This window comes from Neopelma chrysocephalum, unplaced genomic scaffold, assembly GCF_003984885.1.
Source record: "Neopelma chrysocephalum unplaced genomic scaffold, ASM398488v2 Primary Assembly neopelma1_71, whole genome shotgun sequence".
Lineage (NCBI taxonomy): Eukaryota > Metazoa > Chordata > Aves > Passeriformes > Pipridae > Neopelma > Neopelma chrysocephalum.
Window position 1 is genome coordinate 496,549 of NW_020897731.1, and position 18,372 is coordinate 514,920.

General features: G+C 38.0%; 1 protein-coding gene across 4 annotated transcripts in view; it reads left to right on the forward strand.

Annotated features, from left to right (window-relative positions):
* MSANTD1 (Myb/SANT DNA binding domain containing 1) overlaps positions 1-16,964 on the forward strand; it is a 44,797-nt gene extending 27,833 nt beyond the window's left edge. For all 4 annotated transcript variants that reach the window (XM_027686727.1, XM_027686730.1, XM_027686728.1 and 1 more), the window contains exons 3-4: positions 7,518-7,802; positions 15,923-16,964. In XM_027686727.1, the coding sequence (XP_027542528.1) occupies positions 7,518-7,802; positions 15,923-16,163 (526 nt within the window). In that variant the 3' untranslated portion in view covers positions 16,164-16,964. The remainder of the gene's footprint in view (positions 1-7,517; positions 7,803-15,922) is intronic.
* The last annotated feature ends 1,408 nt before the right edge of the window (positions 16,965-18,372 follow it).

The following is an 18,372-nucleotide window of genomic DNA, read 5'->3' on the forward strand; positions in this document are numbered from 1 at the left end:
GGGGGTGCTCTGCACCTGAGTGCTTTTTTCTTCCCATCAGTTTAGGGTCCTTTACTTTTTTAGGCAGCCGTTTAAAGCGCTGCAAAGGTGGAGTGGTCTCTAGTCTACCTTTGACAGCCAGAAATGAACTGCATTAGAATATTTAATCAGATCATATTATTATTTGTGTGCCACAATTTCATAAAGGAACACAAAATGCTGTCCTACAAATTGCTACACATACCTATATGAATAGATACCTATATGTATATTTTTTCTATAAAAGAAAAAGCAGTACTTGAATATTTCTACTAATGTTTTTAACCAAGTTCAGTTTTAAAAGTGTTATCACTGGCATGTCTTATCCTGGGACATCTCTTGAAACGGGTATTATTGGTGCTTTCCAGTTTGAGGATCCCATGGCATTTTAAGAGGCAGTTCAGTTAATACTGTTTTATTTATTCTGCTCAGTGAAAGCCTTTCGTTATTGTGCAGAAGGTGTCAAAGTCATACAAACATATGAATAAGTAGAGGAGGAGCCTTTCTTATCCAGTAATTATTGCAGTTGCTGCAGCTAATGCAACTATGTACATGCATACGGTGGCAGGAGGCTCAGAATTTGCTCCCAGCTCCCAACCCTGGTTTTGAGTATGTTTGGATCCTATGTGGGATTTTGTGCTGCCACATAGTTAGTTCAGGAGTAGTTCTGTGCATGTGAGCATCTATCAGGACAGCAATTTTAGGGTGAACACATCCCATTCCTCCACATATGAGGTGAAAATATTATTCACATGTTAAAATGCCATATAGAAATCTGTTTTATCTCATTATCTCCTCCTTGAATTCTTGTGTTTATTGCTGACTGCCCTATATTTCAGTGAGGTGACGAGAATGAGAAGTTGCTTAGAAAACACAGTTAGGCTGAGCTGTGGAAAGCTTTCTTTATTAAGAGAAATGGGAAAGTTTGTGAAGAGAAAGAAATATAAAGAAGTTTTAGAGGTGCATAAAAATGTACACTACTGTTTTTCAGAATGTAAAGCAGATATTTTTTTGCCATAATACAAGAAGTTATTTATTAGAATTGCAAGGCAAGAAATGTAAAACTAGTTAAAGTCATATAAATTTGTATTGCACTGCATAATAAGCATGTGGAACTCATTACCACTGAAAATCATTGACACCAAGAGAGCAGCAGGTTGTTTTATTATTATTTTTAGTAAAAATTAGATTTATTAAATAAAAATGCAGATGTTGTTTATCTTCCAGTTAGGTAGAGTTATAAAAGACAACAGGTTTCAGGATATTACTAGCTGTCGATGGAAAAATAATCATGTGTTTTTATGGGTGAATGTGCCCCCAAAAGCTGTCTGTCAAAATCATTCTTGAAGTATTTAGCACTGACCTTTGTCAGAAGTGAGGCAGCAAGGCGATGGGCTGATCTGGCAGTGGTTCCTGTTTTCCTCTGCATGACTGTAGTCCAAGTGCATTTGGAGGAAACTGTTCAGGGAAAAATATACCGTGACCTAAATAATTCTTACTGGAGTCTCAGTATATTAAGGGACCATTTCATCCACTGTGCAAATTGACTGGATGGAAAATGCTGCACAGCCCCATAGGTGGAAGGAAAATTTTTTTTTGCAGGTGCATTTGAATAAAATTCTGCTTTTAGGCATTGCTGTAAAATCTGAAATATCTGCTGTGGATAGATCAGCCACAAAGTTTTTAATGTTTTATTTCAAAGACACCCGTGCAGTGAGCTGCACCAACCTCCCTATTTATCCACCTTGGAAGGAGGAAGGGCTGAGTCAAGCTTCCTGGATTTCAAAGTTAAGCTTTCTGATGCGCTGGTCATCAAAAGTTTTGCTGAGATTAGCATGGCAGCTCTTGCAGTTTAGCATCACACAGAGTACGTGCCAGATTCTTTTGTTATGTAGCCAGCTTGGGGCTATCAGCTCATATGAACCTGTAATTAGTCCTTCTAAAAGAAAGCCCTGTCCTGTCACCACTAATATGCTGATCTTACTGTGTAACAGTGCACTGTATCTGCTGTTAGAATATTGCCACTGACACAATACCCACTGGCTTACAGAAAGGGAACAGGGCTTGTACAGCTTGCACAGTGGTCCACAGTTTTGACTGATTCCTTCTGATGTTTAAAAATAAGAACTGTGTGAATGCAAATTTATTATTTTAAAAAACATCACCCTCCCCAAAGCCTAGAAAACAGGATGCAGCTGTTGCTCTTTGATTTGAATCACAGTCAATTAATGTTAATGATTGGTAAATTTGAATCAGTCTCATGATTTGTATAAAAGAGTAGTCTCATTTTTTATTTCCATGTGTACATGACGACAATTAAACATTGTTGCTTGTGTAACCCGTTGCTATACTCTATGACCTTAAGCAACTAGAATATTCAACCTCTGTTACAGAAAATGATAAAATATAAGTGTAGCCAAATTACTGCAGAAAGCTGAATTTGGATGTTTTACAGTCTTTCTCTTTAATTTCAATAATTTATGGCAGATGCACAACTTAATACTGTACTTTCATACATCTTTCCTTTCCTCACCATTCATTGGTTCATGAACAGTTGCTATTTATTATTTATTTTGAAAGCTTTTCCTTGAAACCCCAGGAGATGGATCTTGTATCCATTCCTTGAGGCAAGTAGTAATATCAAATACTGCAATAATAATAAAAAAGCATTACTGTTTTGAGCAAAGCCTAGAAAAAGAGGCAAGCTATAGATTGCTTGCTTTTTGCTGACTAAATAATGATGATTTAAAAAAGTTCTGTAGAACATAATATGATAATTTTATTTTAGAAAGTGGATTAATAGGCACAGAGAATAAAGCCTGAAGAAAGGTCAATGGCAGCACAAATGACTCAACAATTGTCTCAGTCCATTCAGCGGAACATTTTGGCAGTAGGATCTCAAAGTCCATTAATTTATTCACTTATCTGGAATAAGACAAGCAACCACTTTCAAATTACTGGGTTGGCATGCCTTAGATATTTGTCTGCTGGAAATCTGACTTTGTTCCCTGATTTTTGGAGAGAGTTCTCAGTTGCCTCTGCTCTCAGCTGGATTTTAATAGAGCCTCATGAAAGAGCAACAGGTCTAGATAAACCCAGTGTGAAGTTGTTTCACAAGCTCTGCTGACTTTCCCGCTTACCCCTGTTTCTTACCTAATTTTTCTGCCTGCCTTGCTCACTCAGGCAGCGATTTGCCCGATTTCAAAGTGCACATCTTGCTCTCTCATTTCTGGACTATTGCATTCTAGCCTTCATATTGTATTGTTTCTTTTTAACATCTCATGTTGCATTATAACAAACAAACAACCCAACTTGCATCTTTTGGAAGCAGCTGAGATTGCTGTGATGAGTTATGGTAATGACTGACAGCAGTAAATTAATTTTACACTTCAGTTTTGCCAGGGTTATGCTTACCTCAATGCAGGTAAAAGCTCTCAGGTGTCTCACTAGGTTTTCTGAACTTCTGGTAGTTGCAAAAAAAAAAAAAAAAAAAAAATTAAATCAGTAAACCCTGAAACTTGATATTAATTTTACAAAGTTAGTTATTTGATTTGTTTTTAACAGAAAGCTAAACCATGACCACTATTCCAGTGAATGTTCTCCCTATTTATCTCCACCTGCAGCATTTCTACTCCTTTTCCAAAGGACTGACACTCCCTTCCCCTTTATCTTCTCATCTCTCTATCTGTTTCATCCTTTTTACCGTATGTAGGAGCCAGACTCCATACAGGTAGATGATTGCTGCTGGTAGTGCTTTTAAGCTAACACAGTTCTCTTGCCTAACTCCTGGTAGTGATCCCTTTTATTTAGCTTGGAGTTATGGTAAGCAGTCAGAAGTAGAAAAGTTAGTATCCACTCAATGCATTGAGAGGCAGAGAAATACCTGGGTTTATATAGCTGCAACTCTTCAGCTCTGTGGGCTGATAATAAACAGCAGCTCTTCCTTCAAAAGTTCTGGAAAAAATAGGGTCTGGGTGCAGAGCTGAGCTCAGTCAAAAAAACCCCAAGGCAATGACCTACTCAGGCAAAATACCTACTCTTGAAAACCCCCTGCCATGGGCAGGGTCACCTTCCACTAGACTGTGTTGCTCAAAGCCCCATCCAACCTAGCCTTGGACACTGCCAGGGATGGAGCATCCACAGCTTATGTGTGCATTCTGTTTCTCTACCCTTTTAAAGTTTAAAAACATTACCCTTTGTCCTATTATAACAGGACCTGCTAAATAGTCTCTCCCCATCTTTATTGTAGGCCCCCTTTAGCCACAATAAGGTCTTCCTGGAGCCTTCTCTTCTCCAGGCTACAGAACCCCAACTCTCTCAGCCTGTCTCTGTGGCAGAGGTGCTCCAGCTCCTCTGAGCACTTTTGTGGTCCTCCAGATGGGGTTTCATGAGAGCAGAGTAGAGGGGCAGAATCATCTCCCTCAACCTGCTGCCCACGCTGCTTTTGTTGCAGCCCAGGATAATGGTTGGCTTTGTGGGCTACAAGTGCACATTGCCAAGTCATGTCCATCCTTTCATCCACCAGCACCCCCAAGTCCTTCCCTGCAGGGCTGCTCTCAATCCCTTCATTCCTCAGCCTGTATTGATACTGGGGGTTGACCCTAAAGTCACCACTAGGGTGGCTGATTTAGTGAAAGCAGATGAAAGTAATAAGGCTGAGGATACTCAGTATCTTCTTTATTTCAGGGTTCACTGCCCAGGTGTCTCTGTTGGATGTGCCTGGGGCAGGGTCAGTGGAGTGGAAGTCATGGCCAGGCTTTGCGAACGAAGATTTAGGAAGGCTCTATCCACGTTTGTTACAAGCGCATTGGTGGCTAACGAGGCCAATACGAGATAGACATGTCCGATTGCAAAAGGCACAGCAGAAAGACTCCTTAGGTGGTATATTCTGCAAGACACGATTCTTTCTGCCTTGTCTTTTCTCCTCGAGAGTGATCCTGTGTGCTTTCTCAAAGGAAACAGCAGCGTTATAGATGGTGTGTCTCCAGGCCTCCCGTTTGGAGGTCAGAGTAGACCAGTTATGTTGATCAAGGAGTGGAAGTATCAGTAGTAGAAAAGGACTGAGTTGGGAATCATCTCTGAAAGTTTTGTGAAGATTGAGGTAGGTCCCTGGGGACTGGAGGAAGGCTGTTGAATCTTCAAAAAAGGCAGGAACAGGAATTAAAAGTTGATCATCTCCCCTTAAACTTCTAGGAAGATCATAGAGCAAGCTGCCTTGTAAGCAATTTCGAGTCACTTAAAGGAGAAGGTGGTGGCTGGAAATAGTCAGAATGGATTTACTAGGAGGGAATCACATCTGACTGACCTACTTGCCTCCTGTGATTAAAAGACTAGATCTGTGGATGAGGGTAGAGCCCAGTGTGTTGTGTAGCTTGACAGTAGAAACCTTTTTGATGCAATCTCCAAGAACATCATTTTGTCCAAGCTGGGATGTTATACTCCAAATGGAAGTACTACCAGCTGGGTGGAAAACTGACTCGATCTCTGGGCACGAAGAGTAGTTGTTATTGGCTTGTAAACTGCCTGGAGGCTCATGCCTAGTGTAGGACTGCAGGGGTTTTATACTGGGACAGGTCAAACCACGTCCCATGAAGTCTCAATGCAGCTGGTGGCCTTGGCAGTGCACGGCTGAGCTGTGCTCACGTGTGGCCTTTGTCATCTCACCTGTGGGGATGCTGAGCACGGTGGATGCACTACAATCAGCAGCTGGGGACGGTAATGTTTTAAACAGCAGAGCTTGAATACATTGGGGGGTTCAACACAGGCAAACAAATGTGCCATGTAGACAGACTTGGCTAGTAGCTTGTAGTGGTTTAATTGATATGTTTTTTCATGTAAATAGCCTAAATAATTGAACTAAAAATAATCAATATCAATTGATGGTTGTCGTCAGCCCTCTATTTAGCTATTTTCTATCTGTGCTAAATGGATATGCATGTATTTGTAGGTTGTGCTAGATATTCTCTGACTATGAAATTGCAGCAGTAGGTTGTGAAACATGTATGAAATTAAAATTTTGCATGCATAGAGGGCATAAAAGTATGGATGGCTGTGAGGCTTTGCTGTGCAGGACTATGATGTGCATTTCTAAATAGCTGGAAAAGCTCATCAGACCTTGCAAGGACAAGGAAAAAGAATCCTTAAATGGCTTTAAAATCTAAGCAAATCTTTCTAACTTCTTTTCTCACTAGTGGATTTCCCCTTACTCTAGGCTGAGAGCTGTTTAAAAGGAAGAACTTCAAGTTCTCACTTTTAAGTTTGGCACCATTTTTATTACGTTTACATGTTATTTAATTCTATCCCTTGCAGGACCAGTGTGGGCAGAATGGATTCTGAGAAGGAAAAACCTGAAAGGCTTCAAGAAAGGGGGCTGGGCCAGGTGTCCAGGGATAGTTTTTATCCTTTTTTTTTTTTCTGCAAATGGAAACCTCTTGCTATCTGTGAGAATCAGATTTGGTTCAGCTTTTTGTTAATTTGAATGAAATCTGGCTTATGAAAATGGAACATTTGTCATTGGTCTTGCCTTTCCTGTTGTGTTCCCTTCCTGCATTTTGATTTAGAGTAACAAGATCCCAACTGGGCAAGGCAAAGGAAAAGAAAGTTTGGGACTCTAGCTGAGCACTGGAGCTTCTTTGAGACAAATAATTCATCTATACACCTCAGTTTTATATTTCTCAGTAAAACCAAATAAACCCCAAATAAAATAACAATGGGAACCAAGTGGGATAGCAGTGAAATTTCTGTGAGGACTGAATAATAGATCTCATAGTAAAATCCATGTGAAAAGACAAGGTCATGGTTGATAGTCCATTCACTGTAATGCTTTTGTTTATGCTATTTCTAATGCATTTTTAACTGTTTTTGCTCGTGTTTTGTTTTGCCTTTTTTTTTTTTTGGCAAATTAATGAAATTCTGTGCTTCTGCCTACACTGATCTTTATTCTGTAACAAATGAACAGACATCTACATCTCATGGTTATTACTGGGATGTTTACCAAGGCAATTCAGAATTTTTAGGAAATATTAAGAAAAGTATATGAATTATATTTATAACCACTTGTATTCAATATGGAAAACAAATATTAATTCTTTAAAGAATGGAAGGACAGGGCTGCCCACAGTTTGGTAAAGGCTGTGATATGTTGCCTACTCTAGTTGTCAGGGACTGTTGTCAGATGAGTTAGCCTGGTGTTCTGTAAGAGGAAGAAAAATTATTCAACCACCAACATAGTCCTGTTTCCATTAGAAGTTGTAATGTTCTTTATTTGTATTCAATTTAATTTGGGGTTTACATGTAACTTTTAATCACAGGGCAAACCTAGGAAAAGAACCTGAAAAGCTTCATTGGAGATTAAAAGAAAAAAGTGTCTAATTTTATTCTCATTAAAAGCATTCAGTTTGAGTCCTAAATGTGACCAGAACAAATGTTTTGAGATAGGTCTCTATGAAAAGTACTTTTATAGGAAAACAAGCTTTAATGTTGTGTGCCTTTTCTTGCAGGAAATTAAAATGCATGACTGACAGTGAAACTGTTGCACCTGACTGGCCTTACTACAAAACCATTGATAGGATCTTATCCAAAGTGACAGACCACAGCGATGTGAAAATGCATGAAAATCAACAACCAGGTCCTTCTACATCACAGACAGAGGCTTCTCAGTCTCCATCAGCTAAGTCTACACCGCTGTATTTGCCATATAACCAGTTTACATATGAAGGAAGGGAAGAATGCTTTGAAGATGAACATTCAGAAAGCTCATCAAGCTTACTTTCTTACAAGCTGAGGTAGCATCTATTTTCCGCCCTTTCTTGTATTTTACAGAATGAACCAGATCTGCCCTGTAAAGGGGACACCCTCACACATTTTTCTCTGACTACTCTTGTGTTTCTTCTGTAAATCACAAATGACATCTGTTCTCCAGTATCAGCCATTTTGTTGAATTAGGGAATTTTCTTTCTTTATTTATGAGAGACTGAAAGGGAGTAGGAGAACTGGGCAAAAAGTTGTATATTATTGCCAAAATTCAGCATGCATGTCACGGCTCACATCAGGTAGAGTGTTTATAATAGGAGTACAGGCATGTTCAAGAGAGTCCCGTGGTGCAATCAGAGATAGAACATACTGCTTACATGATTTTTGGCTTGCTCTGGTCTTGCTTTTGATATGACTATGAAATTTCTCTGGCTTCAGTTATTATTGAGATGGTGAAAAGATGCAAACTAAATATTTCTGTGGACACTGAAAAGCTATTCATGCAGTTTGAAAGTACATTGCAATGTTTTAAATACAATTGAGAATGTCATTTTTTTAAAAAGTAAGTGCTAGTTTGAGATGCAAACATGTGTTTCCTTTTTTGATATGACTGGAGTTCTCTGGAAGGCGGAGTTTTAACAAAAGGCAGGATTGTACTCCTCACACAGATTTTAGACTTCACTGGTCTCATTTTTCATCCAGAGTGGTGTGAAATAAGAGTTGATTACAGTTTTTCTGGCAGGAAAAAAGTTGATCCTAGAGATCCTTATCACGAGACTGTGGGGCTTTAACTGTAACAGTAAAATTACCTGTCAGTCATGCAACTGTGAAGATGTTGAGCTGGAAGAAGAACCAACCTAACAAGTTTGAATTATTGTTTCCAGACCCCCTCTTGGATGAATAAAACTAGGGTAGATTCATTCAATCATTCAAGCAAATAGTCCTTGAATAGCTGATTATTTTTTAAAACTTTTTTTTTGGCAACTGCCTGTTTATTAGGGTGTGTAATTCTTGAACTGTAGCAACCCTTTTGTTCACAAAAAAAGATTTTTTTCATCCTAGTTCACTGTAAGTAGTTGATGGTCCTGGTACACAAACTCACTTGACTTTAGAATTTGCAAACTCCAAAGTCACATTTCAGATGCAGTAACTTTATTCCCAATTCACTATTTGATTCACAATAACATTAAATAATATGTAATTAGAAGGTTACTTTTCCACAGATGTGGTAGAGTTTATTCAATAAATATTTAAGAATGCAGGCATACTCTCACAGTCTCTACTATAAAAAAATTTGTGCAATATAATATTGTGCATATTATTTAACAGCAAGATATGTACACATTCACAAGTTAAAATACAGCTCCACCGTGTTTAAAAATAGAAAAAGTTGAGTGGCAGATACCACTTGAGAGATCAGTGTAATATTTCAGGTGAGCATCATGATCAGATTAAAAACTAGAACGCAGTTGTGATAATGGGACACGTATCTGGCAGGGAAAAGAATGTTATTCCAATAGTCAAAGGAGGTTAGAAAGTCTTGTCCAGATTGTCCAGAATGAGAGAAGAGTAGGAAACCCTTTCTTGACCAGAAGGAAATACAGCAGTTGCTAATGGTATCAGATGGGTTAAAATCACTTAGAGTTGCCATGGTAAGACAAGGAAGTTAATTCTTTTAGAGTTACTAATGGAAAATTATGAACTGAAAAGCAATTTTCAGCCTAAGCAATTAGTGTGTCATCCTGTATTTAAAAAACACTTTAAAATAGCCAACAAGAGAGCAAAGAATTACCATATAAACTTTGGGTCTGTCTTGGCTTTTTTTTGTAAATGCCCTTTCCTCTAAACACACAAAAGGAACTTAATACTGGGATTTGAAATTAAAAGACGTTTTAGGTCCTCAATTTCCCTCTCTATTTTTGTGCTTAATGGCTGTGTAAAACAATTACTTTGAAAAATATTTTGAAAAATATACACACAAATCTATATGTAAAATATAGATGTGGTTTACAGCTGTATATTTTACAAGTTACACTATGGGAATTTTTTTTTTCAGTAATAAAAATCCTAATGTTATGACAACAACAGGTAGTGAAAAAACCCTTCAAACAGTAGTTGTAAGTCAACTTTTAAACTTCTGAAAACTTTCCTGTAATTCCTTTAAAATCTCCAACACAGCTTTTGAGTGCCAGCTTTGTGTTTTGCACAGTATTCTGGAACATAGCAGGAGGCTACTTGGCTATATAAATTTTAACTTAAAAAAAATATTTCAATGTAATGTTTAGCTTTCATGATAGAGAAAAATGTCAAGTTTTATTCTTCAATCAGGCTAAAAATAGTTGAAACTGGTTTTCTTTGCGTTTTGTTTGAGTTTGGGACCTTCTTACAAAACCCAAATTTTGCTAGTTAGTGATAATACAATTAATGTGGGATAGAATTAATTTTAATTTTTCTTTCAATTTGCAGATGAGAAAAACATCTGGAATCCCTATATTTCTTTAATGGGGCGCCTGCTATTTTGTTAGCATTGTTCTAACACTGCTCTTGGGCTTCAACAAAGCTCGTATTATACTCCATAAAACATCTGACAATAATAGATTTATTCTATTATGGCCGTATAATATAATGCCATGTGGTGGAGTCTTGCACTGCAGCTTGAACTTTTAAAATCCAAATTCCTGACACCATTATAAGTGATGTTTTATGTAATTGAAAACAGTGTTTTTTCACCCTGTGGACTAATTTTCATTGTTAAAGTAATGGCAGAATATAATTATACAGGCTGTGAATGTGGTTCAGACTTCATCTGTTCTTCCATTTCTATTGCACTGAAAATGGGGGTGAAAGAGTTACTTTCATAGATTAAAAGACCATAATAGACCCACCATGTCATCTAGTCTGACTTCTTGATAGATAGCATTTGAATTTGGTTACTCTGGTGTGGAGCCCAGAAATGTTATGGAGAGAGAGGATTCTGTGACATCCTTCCCTTAGCAGGGGACAACTGCACTCAGGAGCCTCATGCCTCTGCTGTCCTCCATTTCTTTGTTTCTATGATTTGTTTGAATCTTGGAAGTGTTTTATTGATATCCAGTCTGGATCTGATAAATTCTGAAGATGGAGAATTCACTCTTCCCTTGCTTCCAGTGATAAGTAAACTCTTGTCTGAACCAGCCCCTTGTTTCTAATGCAAATTTAGTGAATGAAACTGTCAGATGTTGCTTCTATTTACCTTTCTTTTCACTATATTGGAGATCCTTTCAGTATTTTTGGCTTTTTGCCTCAGGGTAGTTGTGTACCATGATCGCACTGTCTTTGGTATTCTTTAATTTTTAAATGTAGATTAAGTGATTTGGTACAGAAGGTTTTACACATGGAGAAAGAGTAAGAATTGGTGACATGAATTAACCAAGATATGAATTAAAAGAAATGCATTAAAACTTGGTGATCATGCTAATTCTGGAAAAAGCAGTTTTGGCAAAGCCTTTAATATTTCTAAAATTATGCCATGGCTATTTAAATCTGAATGGGCGTAATCTACAGAGAAGTTTGAGCTTCAGGCTATGTACATTATATAGTACATCTTAACTCATTATGCAGACTTGTTATCATAGCAAGGTGCTTTGCCCAAGCTCCAAGCCATTTTTGTGGTTCTTTTCTATGCTTTACTTCAAGTATGAGCCTCGTTAATTCCTGAATGCGTTTGGCTGTGTTTGAATGAGCTTAGTTTACCAGAAGATCCAGGTTGCCTGATCCTTGATCCTTATACTCTGAAGATCTTTGTGCCATCTCCAATATTAATATTGCTTATTTCCAGATCACTGTTAATTATTTTTCCTAAAAATATGGGTTATGGAGGAGTGCTCAGGTTTGTACTTAGCTAAAAAAGCGCAAACAAGCAGGAAACAGCTGTTAGGTGTTGAAAGCCATAAATTCCAGAATCTGATTGTACTGGAGACCAATTTGCCATGAGGTAGTAAGAAAGGAAGAAGTAAGAAAGGAAGAATTCTTGTTATGGTTTTGTGGAGGCAACACATTTTGATAGATTACTCTTTGTATTCAACTCCTGCTTCATTAATTATTCACACACATCCCTGAAACAAGTCCTATTGGATAAGTGTAAGCAATCAATCAAGGAACTTTTAATTGAACAGTGAATTAAATTGATATTAGATAGGCAGACAACAAATGCATTTGAAACTTGCCTAATATCTTACCTGATTATATCTGGAGGTTTTGCTTTCTTCCCCCTTGTGTCCAATACACACTGTCCTTTCTGCTCAGTCTCCTACATGAGGTGGAACATTTTCTTTCCCTCGGTTGGCTTCTTTTGAACACTGTCTCTCTGTTTTAGAGCATAGCATGGAAATAGCTTCGTGAGTTTCTACTTGGGACGTGATCCCAGTGCCAAAGCTCTTTCATACTTTGTTCATGTGGCCAGGAGAATGCCAATGCCAACCTTTTGGAGGCTCCCTGACATAGATACTGGAAGTCGAAGAGTATCAGCAGATTGTATTAGAGGTCCTTGATTTTCTAGGCCCCTCTTTCCTCCAGATCTTGAAATTTACCTTCAGAGTCTAGGTTTGGCAAGGAGGGAGATGCTTCATTGGCAGGAGCTGTGGATACTGTCACGAGCTCTCCTTCAGGAGCTATTCTGCAAGAGGAGAGGATTGTAAGTGCCAAGTCCTTACTATGAACTTATGAGTGACCACAGAACCCTCTCATTGACAGTCACTATGGCTGGAAAGAAAAGGAGATCAGGACCACCACCAAAGCCAGGGATTTCTGAAATAAGTATTTCTTTTCAATGAAGGCTGTCTAGTTACCAAGTTGCATTTGTTAATGGTAAACAAACATAGAGAGTACTTCAGACACCTTGATAAGAATCCTTGTTCTTTTGGGGGCACTTCTCTGTGCTGAAAGACAATTTTGATCTAGCACTCATCAGTGAATACTTTCTTAGTTATTAACAGACTGAAGATACTGCTCTAACACAGTTCCCCAGTTCTGGTAGCTGCCATCGCCACCAGACATTTTGCTGCTCTTTTCTCTCTGGATCTGTGCAGGACAGTTACTGTCTTGGATGTATGGTTTTGCATATTACAGGTTTTGGATGGATCACATTTAACTGAAAAACAGGTAAAATCCTTTGCAGACTCTAGGAAAGTAAGATTCAAAGTTTTTTCTTTTCTCTTGAAAATAAGACTTATTTTAATTTTTTCAATCTAACTCACTCCATCTTTATTTTTCATGGGTTTTTTTGTTGGTCTCAATTGAAATTAAAAAGCAAATAGCAGCCACAAATGCCAAGAAAGCCACACCATACTCAGTGCATCTCAGTACCACTGACAAGCCTCAGATTTTCTCTCATTCTTTATTAAGGACCATTCTTACCAGGGCTTACTTTGGCAACACACGAGCCCTCTTGTGGCTCTAGGAGTGAGTTCCTACTGGTTTCAAGACAAGAGGTCTCACCATAGCTACTTAGTGCTACTGCGTTAGGGAAAAGAATAGTGTTAGGGAAGAGGATAGAGATTCATCAGGTTTTCAACATTTAAATCCTCTGTGAAGACAAAAGGTGACTTTGGCTAAAATAATATCATCATTTCAGAAGGGTTCTTGCTCTGCATACCAGATTGTGTGCACTCTTTCTGAACCTGAGTTCAGTGATGGGAACCTTGGAATAACAGATTCAGTATGGTCCTTAGACACTTGCCTGACCTCTTTGAGAACTACATGTGAAATAATTCTGTCCCTTAGAGTTAATGAGGAGAAACAGAATTTGGTGTCAGCCAAGACCTATTCTCACAAGATTGGCTGTGATAATTTTGGTCATCAGCAGCAAGCTTGACTCACAGTTTGAGCAGAGCAGCATATATTTATTTTATGCACATTTTTTTGATGCCCCAAAGCAAATATGCTATATAGAATCTGCAAAGGTGAGTTTATTTTGCATACCTTCCAAAATTTTGTTTAGCATAAAGATGATAGCTTCTCCTTTCCCTTAGCATCGCTGTAGCAGTATAATGTTGATGAAGTCCTTTGAGTTGTACAAGTAACTTCAAAGTCTTGGATAGTCTGGAAGCCAGTGGTCTTTTTTTACCCCGTTAGTGTACGTTTATGAAGGAAGATTGTTGCTCATTCTTGCCTGTGCAGAGGGGGGCAGCACATTCAAATGACTAAACAGTACTCAAAACAGTTTCCCTCAAAACCAATTCTAATTTTTTTTTCTCTAAGAATTTAATAGCATTTAATTTAATTACTTGTTTCTTTCCATAGACCTCACCCTTTCTGGGTCATTGCATCTTAAATGTCAAGGGGCTTGTGTCTTTTTCTTATATTTGCATTAAGTCTTTCAGATGCTTAGGATTTTCTATTTCTCTTGCTGAGAGATTTGAATGTCATAGTCACTGTTGCACAAAGCCTGTCAGGTAGGATAAGAACGTGAATGAAATTATGATACAAATCTGCCACAGCTGAGTGACCTCCCCTCCACTACTGTTCTTCACAGTAAGAAAAACACATTCCTCAAGAGTTCAAGTTATCCTTATTCAAGGGTGTCTTAAAATCTGCAAGATGTTGACATGGCATACTAGTCACAACTGTGCCATCTCGTTATTGCATTTCATCTAGAAAAGATACTGCATTTGGCAGAACACGACTGAGATGGCTGTTTGTGTCAAGGAACTTCAAGACACATCATCAGATAACTTTGATGTTGGGGACTCCAGTCTGGAGTTACAAAAAGCCTGAATGAAGACATGGACTAGCACTTGAAGTTAGAAAAGAAGTTATCCACCTCTAATTGGAGGTTTCTCAGATGTGTACTATACTTGCACATATTCCTTCTGCTTGCCTTTCTTCCTCCTTCATGTTTTAGCATGACTCTTTCTTAGATTACAGGTTAAGAGCAACATGTCTCTTGTGTGTGTTCTCACTTGTATGCAGTGTGGGCTGGTTTTCAATCCATGTGTTGTTCAGTCACCCTAAGTTAGGACAGCCATGTGAACTATACACCTTGAAAGCACTGTCTTTATTGCATGTTTATCTGTCTTCCAAAACAGAAACTCAGAATGATACAGCATAGATGAGATTCTTAAAATATTCCCCAAATTCCACATGGCAGTTCTACATATTTCAGATGAGGATGATACACGCTTGTCTAACTTCCATAACCTGAGAGACAGTTAGAGATACTCTGCCACAGAAATGTCAACGTGACTGGGTACATAGATAGACTTGGATTCAACCATCTGGTGTTTGGCACCCTCAGCTTCCTCAGCTGCTCCTCGTAAGACTTGTGCTCCAGACCCTTCCCCAGCTCTATTGACCTTCTCTGGACATGCTCCAGCACCTCAATGTCTTTCTTGTCATGAGAGGCCAAAAAATGATCCCAGAATTTGAGGTGCCTCAGCAGTGCCGAGTACAGGGGGACAATCACTGCCCTAGTCTTTCTGGCCTCAGTATTGCTGATCCAAGCCAGGATGCCATTGGCCTTGGCCACCTGGGCACACTGCCAGCTCATGTTCAGCTGGCTGTCAACCACCACCCCTAGGTCTTTTTCCACCTTTTCCAACTTTTATGTTGTTTATAATGTTTTATGATGAAATATAAAAAAAGAGTGGTCAGTGCAACTGCTGTATCTTGGTGCAAGGGTGAATTCCAAGACTAACATCCTGTAGTGGGACCAGACTTACTGATGCAATGCTTTAAAAACCAAGCTGTAAGTTACCACTACATGTAACTGTGTGGCACTTTCTCTCAACAGGATGGTTATTGCAGCTTTAAAATTGGAGTTTCAATGGCCACATAAGCCAAATGTCTCTCCCAATACAGCATATAAATTCAATGTGAAAGAAATGTCAAGATTAAAAAAGAAAAAAGAGCCTGATATTCCACAGGGAAAGTTCTTATTAAAAACAATGAGATGTAAAAACTTTTTCTTTTTATAATCTGTAACCCCATGCAATAATACAGTAAATACTTATGTTTTGGCATGAACTTGAGAGGGAATTTATTGGAGAACGCAGGAGTTTAAAAATACGACTAGGTTGTAGCTTGGCCAAGAATGTGCTATAGAATTTTAGGTTCTAACTTTTTTTTTTTATAATATAAATATGAGTTTAATTGTTAACAAATATTCACATTTCAGAGCTGAAGAAAGACCAGTTAAGAAAAGAAAAATGCAAAACTGCAGCTTCCAAAAGAAGAAGCTAAAATTAATGGAAGCCATGTTGGAAGAACAAAAGAAGTTGAGTAGAGCTATGGAAGAAACCTGCAGAGAAGTGCGCAGGATTCTGGATCAGCAAAACATCATTCAAGTTCAAAGCTTACAGTTACAGGAGAGAATGATGAATCTACTGGAGAAAATGATCTCCAAATCTAATGTGTAGTTTCCTTTGTGAATGCCTCTGAGATTACTATTGCTACTATAGATAACCCTTTATTGCACACCATATGTGTGTCCGTTGCTCTATTCCCAGGTTTTCCATGGAAATTAAAACCCTAGTGTAATCTTAGTTAAGCAAAAGAAGAGATAATGCAGGGTGAGAGCTATCCAGTATGATAAAATCAGTGCAATATATGCCTAAGTTGAATTATTTTTGTACGGAAAGGTTAAGGGATGAATAGCTCGGGGAACTGAAGTACTGTTTATGCCTAGGTCAGGTATTGTTTTGCAAACAGTGGTGTTATATATTGCTTCACATCAAGGACTACAGCTTGATCTGTTTTAGGAGAATGAAACAGTGCATTTCTAAACATGGTAATTGCACCTTGACTTTGCTGATGATTAAACCCTGTTTTGAAACATATGCCTGATTGTATAAGTGACCTATGGTTTTTGTGAAGAGCTAGCTGGGACAATGAGGTACATCCTTTTAAACTCCATGCCTGATATGAATAGTACTCTAAAGTATTAGGGTAAAAAAAATCTATTCAAATACATTTTTTGATATAAAAAGAACCCCCCCCAACCACCTTACTATATACTGAATACTAAAATGTATAGAAGATACTTGAATTTGCTTTTGATATTAAACGTTTAATTTTTTTCATTATTAACTGGAATCTGTTGACTTAAACAACCAGCAATGAAAACTTGCATTTATTCTCTATCATAAAAGAAAAAATATTGTACTGTGTGTATATACATATATAATGTCTATCAAATGAAATAAAAAAAAAGAAGAAACTTACTTATTATTGCTGGGCAGATAGTTTGCTTTGGGACAGCAGAAAATACTGGGAGCAATAACCATGGTCAGAGGTTTACAATTATTAATTGCAGTGTAAAGATTTCCTAAATGCCGATGCCGATGCCTAAAATATAGAGATGGAAGTCAAGAAGAACATTCAACTCCTCAACAGCAGTATTTGCTGCTGGCACGGCTCCTGTGTGTGTTTAGATGTTTGAAGGGGGGTCTGTAAGGCAGATCGACAGGGATGCACCACACGAGGGAGCCGAAGGCATAAAGGACTGTGTCTTGGGAGTTAAGATGAAGCACCAGCAAGTGTTTGGCTCTTCAGTGAAACAAGACATTTAAATACCTCTAAGCTTAAATTCAAAAATTCACTGGCTGAATTTCCTATATACCATTTCTTATTGTGTTCTCCTTGAAAAACGTATTTCTGCTGCATTTATTGTATAGGCAAGAGTGAAGGTTGGATTCAGGTATAGAAACTATAGAATTAGTACTAGGAACTCAGGCCATTTTCCATTCTTGCTATTCAATAATGTCCTCTCTTGAAACTTTGCCTTTGAAGGTGTTTGCGTTCTCCTATATAATTTAATGTGTTGTTGCCTGTGCTAAGGTAAGCTAAACTATTTTAAATCCAGACACAACAAAATAATCTCTAATTATGCTTGCTGAACAGGATAAAGGTTATGCTCACCAAGCAAATGAATAATACGTGGAGATATTTCTTAGAAGATCCTGCAGGTATGAAGATTAAGAGTTATTAAATATCTAAATGTTGCCCATTCCTACAGAGTTTAATAATGATAACAGGATAAGGCAAATGTAGTAGAAAACTGAAATTGCAGAAAATGGTGGCTGCTGAAGTATAAACAAAATAACTTTCCTTCACTCCACCTTTACTACAGTAATTGCATGATTGGAAAAGTGGCAAGTATCTGTTCTGATTCTGCAAAATAGTTTTATACATTTCAAATGTAGATCTGTTACAGATTCAGGTGAGCTGATGTATCCATGTTGTAGTGCTTCCTGACACTTTAATGTGTTTAGAGTAACATATAAAGAAACTCTCCCCTGACTCCACGGGAATTAATAATATTTACTGATACTATCTACTTGAATAATATAGCAATTAAATCCAATTAATGAGCAATAACAATGGCAACATATTTGAACCTTGTACCATAGAGTAGGTAGCCCCTCTCCTTGCATGTTATTACAGGTCCAGAGCTTTAGGAACACAGGAATGGAGGAAATCTACTTATTCTTTGCCTGCTAACATAAGGAACCATGTCATATAATCCCTTTGGTAAATGTGTGGACCTGTACCTTAAAATGAGTTAGGTGTTTTGTCCTCAGAATTATATGCATTACAGATGGGTAAACTGCCATTTAGAAGATTGCT